Here is a 10,418-nt window from a genome sequence, read left to right as displayed (position 1 = left end):
TTCACTTTTCTCCTCCGCCCCCTCTTTTACCCGGTTCCTTTATGGGCTGCCAGAAATTGAGCCCCCCCCCCCCCCCCCCCCCAACCACCCAGGTCTGTCTGATATCCCCGGTGAGGCAATGGTCAAGCTGTACTGTCCCAAGTGCATGGACGTTTACACACCAAAGTCCTCGCGACATCACCACACGGATGGAGCTTATTTTGGGACAGGCTTCCCCCACATGCTGTTCATGGTGCATCCAGAGTACAGACCCAAGAGGCCAGCTAACCAGTTTGTTCCCAGGTAAGGCTTGATGCAGGGTGGGGAGGAGGGGCCGGACACCGTACCGAGGTGGGGGTAGCAGGGAGGTGTGGGATGTTCACCAGAGCTCTACAGAGAATTACGCTCCCTCTGCCTCTTTTTTTTAAAAAAAAAAGTACAGCCCGTCCAGTTGTTACCACCTCGCATTTTCACCTTCTGTCCAACAAATGCAACGGACTCTGAAGTATGTAGAATTGACCCAACTGGATTGTGTGCGAAATCAGAATCTTTTCCGTGTCTCGAGCATTTCTTTTCAGAAGCATAAACAAAAGGACATTTTGTCGATGCTTTTCACCTTTGCATTCATCAGGACATTTGGCAAGAAATGCTGACATACAGATGTGAGAGGAGAGGGCTAGTGGGTTGACACGTGGGTTCTGATTGGTAGAGCTGTTGCCATGGAGAATGTGTCAGTTAGATGACTTTTTTCAGAAATATTAAACCAGGCAAGTTGAACATTCCAAAGCATTGCACTCATCCGACTGCATTCTGCATGGCAACATCTCTGCCAATCAGGGCCTACTTTCCAGCCAATCGGCACTGCCCTCTTACCCTGTAGAAATCCTGCTTACCCATTGCGTTGACGTTTCTTGCAAATTGTGCTGATGCATGCCAGTCACACAACTTGGAGAGCGTTTATTCCAGCATTACTTGGGTTCTGTAATGCCAGCGGACACAGCGCAGAAGTGAGCTAGTAATCGACAAGTTTGTATTTACTGTGCTCTCCTCATTCAGTGATCATACATCCAAACGCTTTTTGTTTTATTCATTGACGGGATGAGGGTGTCACTGGCTAGGCAGCATTTATTGTCCCATCCCTAATTGCCCAGGGGGCAGTGCAGAGTCAACCACATCACTGTGGATCTGGAGTCACATGTCGGCCAGACCAGGTAAGGATGGCTGTGTCCTTCCCTGAAGGACATTAGTGATGTAGATGGGTTTTTCTGACAATGGATTCACGGTCATTATTAGATTCTTAGTTCTGGAGGGAGTCGCTTGCCTGTCAATCTGAACAGTCACCCTGCCTGTGTTTATGTGCCCATCGTATTCAGGGAGCTCTGATAAATGGGTAGGGCACCACCTACACAAAGGAGATCCACTTGCGGGGCATTTGGTGGAGGGGGGAGAGGGAGCAGTTGTACTAATCCCTCTATTCAGCTTGAAAAAGGCAGTTTGGGAAGGTTGGAACATCAGCTGTGGCATATAGCGTGCATCCCTCTTTCAATGAGGAAGCTGGGTAGCAATAGCAGGTTCTGCTTTGATAACAAAGGCTGCTCCCAGTTTATGCTTATGGACCAGACCAAACACCCTCAAAATATTCAGAAGATAGTCTGTACCCTAACCCTTTCTTATTTCAAAGGTAAGTAACAAGCTCTGTCCCAGATGCAATGCGACTGGTCAAACTACTCGATATTAAGTAAAATGCTATTTATTCAAACACTATAGATAAAATACAATAATAGAAAAAAAAACAAAGAAGGAATTGGAATAACTTTATTGGAAAACTTAACAGTAGATATAGTAACTATTACTAATTAACTGTTCCAATATAGACACTGGTCTTGACCCAAGCTCCTGGTTTTGTGCTCCTGGTTTTACAGGTTAGATCAGAGGAGAGCTTCCATGGTATGTACGGTGTGCAGTGTGCATGGTACACACATGGTACGCATGGTGTGCAGTGTCATTGCTGCTGCCTCATCTTGGAGCACAGAAACAGACTGTTCCATCCAACTCATCCATGCTGACCAGATATCTTAAATTAATCCAGTCCCATTTTCCAGCATTTGGCCCATATCCCTTTAAACGCTTCTTATTCATGTCCCCATCCAGATGCCTTTTAAATGTTGTAATTGTACCAGCCTCCACCACTTCCTCTGGCAGCTCATTCCATACACGCACCACCTCAGAAAATGTTGCCCCTTCGGTCCCTTTTAAAATCTTTTCCCCCTCTCACCTTTAAACCTATGCCCCTTTAGTTTTGGACTCCCCCCACCCTGGGGAAAAGACCTTGACCATTCACCCTATCCATGCCCCTCTTGACTTTATAAGGTCACCCCTCAGCCTCTGACGCTCCAGGGAAAATAGTCCCAGCCTATTCAGCCTCTCTCTGTAGCTCAAACCCTCCAACCCCAGCAACATCCTTGTAAATCTTTTCTGAACCCTTTCAAATTTCACATCATCCTTCCTATAGCAGGGAGACCAGAACTGCACACAGCATTCCAAAAGTGGCCTAACCAATGTCCTGTACAGCCCCAACATGACCCTCCCAACTCCTGTACTCAACGCACTGACCAATAAAGGCAAGCGTACCAAACACCACCTTCACGGCCCTGTTTACCTGCACTCCACTTTCAAGGAACTATGAACCTGCACCTCAAGGTCTCTTTGTTCAGCAACACTCCCCAGGGCCTTACCATTAAGGTGTATTAGTCCTGCCCTGATTTGCTTTTCCAAAATGCAGCACCTCACATTTATCTAAATTAAACTCCACCTGCCACTCCTCGGCCCATTGGCCCATATGATCAAGGTCCTGTTGTACTCTGAGGTAACCTCCTTCACTGTCCACTCCACCTCCAATTTTGGTGTCATCTGCAAACTTATTAACCACGCCTCCCATATTCACATCAGAATTATTTTATTTAAATGACAAATAGCAGTGGACCCAGCACCGATTCCCTTGCGTCACTCCCTGAGAGTTCCTTTCCCTCCCCTCTTTAAGGCCCTTGTGAAAATGGAGGGCAGAAGGGGAGAGTGGTTTTTGTGGTGGGTCAAGCCCAGCTGCAGGTTTGGAATCCAGAGCAGACTGACAGGCTGAAAGCATTCCTCTCTCTTTCCCCACAAGTGTCGTATGTGCAATGGGTTTGCCACAGTTCAGTCCAGTGAGCTCAGGTGTCAAGCAGGAGGCTAATGTCACAAAGGCGCAATGGAAGTTTCTCTTCTGAAGGTCAGTCTGAGGCAGCTTCACAGTGGCTCCACGGATCTGGTGATCTACTGACAAAGTGTTGGTCACTGGGTGCCTGAGCTAGAGGGCTGGGAGAGGTGGTGTCCTGGTCCAAGCAGGGATCCACATCTCCTTGGGTTTGTAAGCTCCAAGCACTCTGTCTGTAGGGACTGATTGTTTCCAGTTTGTTAACTTCCCCTGTAGAAGATGTGGACTGTAGTCTTTCTCAAATCCTACAGTGTCCCTACAGTGGAGAAAGAGGCCATTCAGCCCATCGAGTCTGCACAGACCCTCTGAAGAGCATCCCAAACATGATTAGCATGGCCAATCCACCCTAACCTGCATGTCCCTGGACAAAGATGTGCAGGTTAGGTGGATTGGCTAGTGGGAAATGCAGGGTTACAGGGAAAGGGTAGAGGGATGTATCTGGATGGGATGCTCTTCAGGACGGTCAGTGTGAGCTCAATGGGCCAAATGGTCTGCTTCGGCAATATAGGGATTCTATGATTCTATTAAGGAGCCGTATTGCATGGTGAATCCAGCTCACCTGCACACCTTTTGCCCGAGTAATGCTGTGGTCCCTCACCAGACAAAACAGCATCTAGCCCTTTTGAGTTCTTTCAATGTTCCAAGCACGTTGGTCAGATTGTCCCTGCGTTGTTTGACATGTGGGAATGCAGGCCACATTAGCGCAGTCTTTCACCAGAGCGCCAGCCCTGTCACTAGGTTACAGCCAGAGTTACAGTCTACCTAGACTGTAGAAAACAAAAACTCTCTTTCCCCCTCCTTTTTAGGAACTGAGAGATTTTGGTTTCTGAGAGTATGCAGTTTGGGTTTGTGAGAATGAAACTTGGCTGCCGATCTTAATTCCCTGGAGGGAGAGAGAAAGCGTAGAAATTAAGGTCCTGTTTATGACCTTGAATTTACAAGCTCACGGAGTGATATAACCGAGCAATGTAGATGGGGCACAAATAGAAGCTCTTTCCACTCGCTGGAGAATGTAAGACTAACCAAAACCTTTTGCTCAGGAGTGAAATTGTGAAACACTTCCTCGCAAAAAGGAGGTAGATATTTGGAAATCTCCTGTGAACCACAGCTGAAGCTTAAACATTTGCTCATTTTAAACCTTCAGTTGGTCAGTTTTTGTGAAGCAAGGGTATAAGGGGGTATAGGGCAAAGGTGGGGATATGTAGCAATAGGACATGGATCAGCCGAGATCCCATTGAATGGGGGTGAAATTGGCTTCAGAGGCTATATGGCCTGATCCTCTTCGTGTTCCTAAGCTTAGTATTGTTCCAGTGACTCTGTGCTCAAAGATCAGTGACATGTTCCTGAGGGGTACTGCCCAGAACTGAACACTCTACTTCAGATGAGTGCTGCCTGAGACTTTGCACATCTGAACCATGATTTGTTCCCTTCCTATTCCAACCCCTTTGAGGTTAAGGCCATTAATCTGTGTGTGTGCCTTTGATAGAAAGTAAGAGCAGGTGTAGGTCATTTGGCCCTTTTTAGACTAGAAGGTATAGGAGCAAAATTAGGCTGTCTAGCTCATTGACACTGCTCCACCATTCGATCATGGCTGATATGTTCCTCTAATCCCATTCTCCTGCCTTCTCCCCATAACCCTTGATCCCTTTACTAATCAAGAACTTATCTATCTCAGTCTTCAAGACACTGAATGACTTGGCCTCTACCACAGAAGCTTGCGATCAGTTCCATAGTCACCAGCTTCTAGCTAAAATTCCTTCTCATCTCATCACTCTGAGGCCGTACCCTTGGGTCCTAGTCGTTAAAACATCCTCTCCATGCCCACTCTATCCAGACCTCTCTGTACTCTAAGTTTTATCATTCTAAACTCCCAAGTACAAACCCGGGGTTCTCAATTGCTCCTCATACGACAAGTCTTTGAATCTGTTTTCCCATTCAATATGATTCTGACTGATCATCCAACTTAGTCCCCTATTCTCACTTTCTCCCCCATGCTCTTTAATCTTTGGAGCCACATAGACCCCAGGTTTGATTCCACCCTCTGGGGACTGTTTGTATGGAGTTTGCACATTCTCCCTGATTCCACACCGTCAGAATGCTGGCCCAGTCGAAATTATGTTCATGTGGTCATTGTTTGTTTGCCAAGTAATGATGATAGCTGATCTAACAGAAACTCATTGACTGTCAATAAGCAAAAACATTTATCATATTTCATTTCATTTGTTTGTAGTTGTGCACAGCTGATGTCCCCATCTGGAACAATCTGAAGCTTTGTAAAACAAAGGATTGTAGGGTGTTGGTCAGGTTTTAATAATGCGTGCCTTTTATGCTAGAGACATCCAACTGAACAGGATATTTTTGGAAACACCAGAAGCATATCACTGTGTAGGAAATTTACCTCCACCAACTGCACCTGCTTTTGTTGTGGCTCACCTCTGCATGCCTCATCTCAAACCATCTGGGCTCAGGATTCTCAAATTGAACAGTTTTCAACTCCCATCAGTAATCAGGGTAGTTTCACAATTCACTCTGCTTTCCAGATAGTTGGGAATGTTTGTTTTGTGTTTTTCTTTAGGAAAAAAAGTATAGTCACCATAGTCCTACTGGACCACAGGGCTGCTCTCAATAGAAAGACACAACTTGTGGTGGTTTAACCTGAGGGTCACCATGCCTCAGGCAAGGGGGGAGATTGAGAAGGAGGGTCCTTCATGATAACCTCAGCTGCTGTGGGAATTGGCGTCACTCTGCATTGCAAACCAGCCATCCAGCTAACTGAGCCCTCCCCCCGCCTGTGTGTGCGTACAGCCTTAATGTTCCTTCCTGTAGCCCCTTTTAAAATTGTACTGATCAGTTTATGCTGGTTCTCTTAGTCACTTTTTTCACTGTTTTCCACCCAGTGGCAACTTCCACAGTGTGGACACAGATCAATAGTAGGTGATTGCTTTAGAACTGATGCAGTTAACTGCCTGTTATAATTGTGATGTTTATCTCTCGGGGCAATTAGAGTTCACAGTGCACAACTTCTCACATGTCCATATTGGACTCAATCGTAAAAGCGTGAGCAATAGGAACAGCAGCAGGCCATTCGGCCCCTCAACTCTGCCCCTCCATTCAGTGGGATCATGGCTGATCTGATATTCTTCGCGTCCACTATCCAGCCCTTTTCCTCTCGATTTTCTCCGACTGATCAAGAAACTATCGACCACAGCCTTAAATATACACTCGGACTATCGCCACAGCTCTCTATGGCCAGGAGTTCCAAAGACCCTCAACCCCCGAGAGAAGAAATTCCTCCTCCATCTCAGCCTTAAATTGGTGCCCCTTTATTCGGAGACTGTGCCCCCTGCTTGTAGACCCTCCCATGAGGGGGAACATCCTCTTAGCATTGACCCTGTCAAGCTGCTGATGAATCCGGTATGTTTCAGTGAGTGCCTTTGCTCACTTCCCCCAGCACCACTTGCTGTCCTCTTTAATTGTCATCTGTAAACTCGTCTTAAAAGGTGTATGGTTTTGTGGCCATCTGCTTTTGATCTATTGTATGCATTTGCATACAAAATGCCTGAGGAAAGATTAATCCAATCTGACATTTATGCTCCACTTGACCACCACCTATCATCCTCGTGTAAACAAATGTGACATTCATTCCCTTGTGATGCACGCACCCCTAGCTTTTTCTATTTAAAGCATTTATTATGGTTGCTGCAATCCCTCTTTGCTGTGAAGTTCCTCATTCTTGCCATAAACTCACCCAGTTTCTTCAGAACTTCCTTTTTGATGTCTTTCTGGTTTATCAGCCTATTGATGGCCAATCAGTTTCAAAAAATGGAGAAGTAAGATTGTAAAATGTGGGTGAAGCAACAGGCCCTTTTAACCCCATTAAGTCTGCTCTGCCATTCACAGGCTAATCTGATGGTCCTCAACTCCCCTTTCCTGCCTCCGCCCCATCGCCATTGATTCCGTTACTGATTTTAACAATCTGCGTCAGTCTACAATTAACAACCCAGCCTCGACAGTCCTCTGCAGTGATGAATCCCACACATCTTCCCATATCATATTCAGTTGGTAAGATTTTGTTCACTCATTTAACGCCGTCTGTATCCCTCTGGTAGATTTGTGTCGTACTCAACGACTGCTTAACCAGCTATTTCATCAGCAAACACAGCTATAGTGCATTCACCTCCCTCCTACATCGTAAATAATTGTGGCCCTAACACTGATCCCTGTGGCACACCACCAGGTTACCAGCCTGGAAATGCTCCCCTTTATTCCTACTCTGTCTTCCATTAGTTAGCCAATCCTTTTTTTCATGTTAATAACCAGCCTGCAACACCACAGGCTCTTGGCTCACTAGGCTAAATGTATGTGTTATCAAAAAGCCTTTTGGAAATCAAGTACGCTACATCTCCTGGCTCCCCTTTACCTATCCTGCTGGTTTCATGCTCAAAGACCTGTAATCAGCTTGTCTCGGGCACTATTTCCCCTCATGAAGCCATGTTGATTCTGCTTATAATTTTATAGTTCCAAATGCTCGGTTATTACACCCTCTAAAGGAGACTGACTTTTTCCCATTGATTGTATGCTTATGTGGCTTTTAATTATCTGTTTATTTTGGCTCCCTTAAGTAAAAGTGTTAGACTAGCAGTTTTCCATTCCTGCCTTTAAGGATTCCTGGAAGACAATGACTAATGTAGCACTGTTTCTTTAAATTCCTAGGATGCATCCCATCAGGTCCAGGGGACTTTCAGTCTTTGGCCCCAATTTTTTTTCCTCTAGTGATTGTTACTTTTTTCATTCGTTCATGGGATGTGGGCATCTGTAGCTGGGCAAGCTTTTATTGCCCAGAGAATAGCTAGGAGTCAGCCACATTGCTGTGGGTCTGGAGTCACAGGCCAGGTAAAGATGGCAGTTTCCTTCCATAAAGGGCATTGGTGAGCCAGATGTGATTCACAGTCATCATTAGACTCTTAATAGCGATATTTGTTGAATTCAAATTCCACCGTCTGCTGTGGCGCGATTTGAACCTGAGTCTCTTGATTATTAGCCTTGTGATAATACCATCATGAGCCTATTGCATCCCTGATTCCTCTCCCATTTTAGCAACTATTTGGGAATGCTATTCGGATCCTCTACTGTGAAGACAAATGCAAAGTAATTATTCAACTTCTGTCACTTCCCAGTTCCATCACCAACTGGATTGCTGTGGGTTTGAGCCCATGTCCCCCCTTAGAGCAATAGTCCAGGCCACTGGTTCACTCATCTTGCCACTTACGCCATAACTCCCTGTAAACCAGGCATTAGCCGCACTGCTGTGGTACTGGGCGGAATTGGGAAACCAGATCTCGCACACACACACAGTTGTGTGTCGGGTGTCCCCATCTCTCTGGGATGGTCAAGTCCACGCTTCAGGATTACTAAGGCAGTCATGTAACCATTGCCTAGCCAGTGCTGTTGTACTTCTCTCCCTGTGTGTGTTTGGGTGCAGTGGCTGCTCAGTCAGCTGAAGGATTCTGCTTGAAAGAACTTGCAGGAACTGTGAAACCATTGGCATGCGATTACACAGTATTGGCCAGGTTGCTCCTCTCTCTTTCTTTTTAAAAAAAAAAACCTTCAAACTGCAACAGAGTGCAGAAACACCAGGGTGTTCCCGCCAATCTTTATTACACACCAACAAAAACAGGAGCTGCTGGAAAAGCTCAGCAGGTCTGGCAGCACCTGTGGAGAGAAATCAGAGTTAACGTTTCAGGTCCAGTGACCCTTCCCCTCAACTGATGGTAGCTACATAAAGGGTGGTTCTTATGCAGGAGATTGGAGGAGGAATAAATGCTAGGTGGAGGTAGAGGCCCAGGACAGAGGGAAAAAAAACAGGTAGGCAGACAAAGGAGTTGTCCAAGGTCAGTCTGAGGGAATGAAAAGCAGTTAATGGGTACCATTAGTAGCTGACAATGGGTGTGTGGTAACAGCCAATGTGACAACAAGGCCTGGTGTCTGAGGCTTGCAGTAAGGACGTGGATGGAAGTGCCTCAAGCCCTAAAATTAGTGAACATGATATGGAGTCTGGAGGGCTGCAGGGTCCCCAAGCAGAAAATGAGGTGGTGTTCTTCCAGCTTTCACTGAGCTTCAAAACCAAAATTGCTGGAAAAGCTCAGCAGGTCTGGCAGCGCCTGTGAAGGAAGAAACAGTTAACGTTTCGGGTCTGGCATGTTAAACTGACAGCCAATGGGAAGCTCAGGATCAGTGTTGAACTCTTAAGTGCTTTAGCACTTTATTTTCCACTTGGGAACTCTACAGCCTTCTGGACTCAATATTGAGTTCATTTTTTTTAGGGCTTGAGGCACCTTCTCCATGTCCTTTACCCCAGCCCCCACACACCAGGCCTTGTTATCACATGGCCTGCTATTACACACAGCTCATTGTTAGCTACTGATGGTGCTTCATTAGCAGATATTCATTTGACCTTTTACCCAATCTTGTGTTTGTCTAACTGTGTTTCTCTCTCTTTGGGTTCTATCTTCACCCACCCTCCCCCAATCTTCTGCATGAAAACAAACCCTTTCTTGGCTTACCCTCAGTTCTGAGGGTCACTGGACCCGAAACATTTAACTCTGCTTTCTCTCTTCACAGATGCTGCCGAATTCCTCCAGCAATTTCAGCTCTTGTTTTTGATCTCCGCCATCCTGCAGTTCTTCCGGGATTTTCTGTTGCAAAACCCTGGTCAGCCCTCGGCTTGGGGGGGAGGGTGTGTGGTTAGCGGCTAACTCTGAACGCCCTGGTTTTCAGCCCTCCTGCTACAGAAACTGGAGTGCTTCCTCTCGCAGCGGAGGAAGGCAGAGGTAGATGGGTGGGATCCAGCAAAAACAAAACATTTCTACTTGGCTAAAGCATCGACCGCCAAGTTAGGGCGATTGGTCACTGTTAGAGATGTGCAGCTTTTAATGATGGAGTGGAATGCGATGCCAGAAGGAGTGGATTCAGCGGTGCAAGAGAATGGGATGGGTATGTCAAGTAGACTGTGGCTCTGGGGGGAAGAGAGTGCTGGGACGTGGGGAAATGGGACCAGTGAGAAAGATCTTGGCTGACGCTAGTGCATTGGAGTCCTTGTTTCCTGCAAACCTGTGTCTTAACTCTCTCCCTCCTTTTTTTTTTCTGTCTTTGTTGAACTCCCTCCCTCTAACCAGGCTGTACGGTTTCA

The 10,418-nt window shown here is 46.3% G+C and overlaps 1 protein-coding gene across 5 annotated transcripts in view; it reads left to right on the top strand.

Moving 5' to 3' along the window:
- LOC109922052 (casein kinase 2, beta polypeptide) overlaps window positions 1–10,389 on the top strand; it is a 43,814-nt gene extending 33,425 nt beyond the window's left edge. For 2 of the 5 annotated variants that reach the window (XM_048621223.1, XM_048621224.1), the window contains exons 6-7: window positions 93–282; window positions 9,851–10,389. In XM_048621223.1, coding sequence (XP_048477180.1) covers window positions 93–282; window positions 9,851–9,977 — 317 coding nt within the window. In that variant the 3' untranslated portion in view covers window positions 9,978–10,389. Of the gene's footprint in view, window positions 1–92; window positions 283–7,129; window positions 8,014–9,850 lie in introns of those variants that run through there. The other 3 variants (XM_048621221.1, XM_048621222.1, XM_048621225.1) reach the window with 3 other exon arrangements.
- The last annotated feature ends 29 nt before the right edge of the window (window positions 10,390–10,418 follow it).

Source organism: Rhincodon typus, unplaced genomic scaffold, assembly GCF_021869965.1.
Source record: "Rhincodon typus isolate 14 unplaced genomic scaffold, sRhiTyp1.1 hic_rhity00000136, whole genome shotgun sequence".
Classification (NCBI taxonomy): domain Eukaryota; kingdom Metazoa; phylum Chordata; class Chondrichthyes; order Orectolobiformes; family Rhincodontidae; genus Rhincodon; species Rhincodon typus.
The sequence above is the reverse complement of the archived record's forward strand: the minus strand, read 5'-3'. Positions and strand labels throughout refer to the sequence as shown.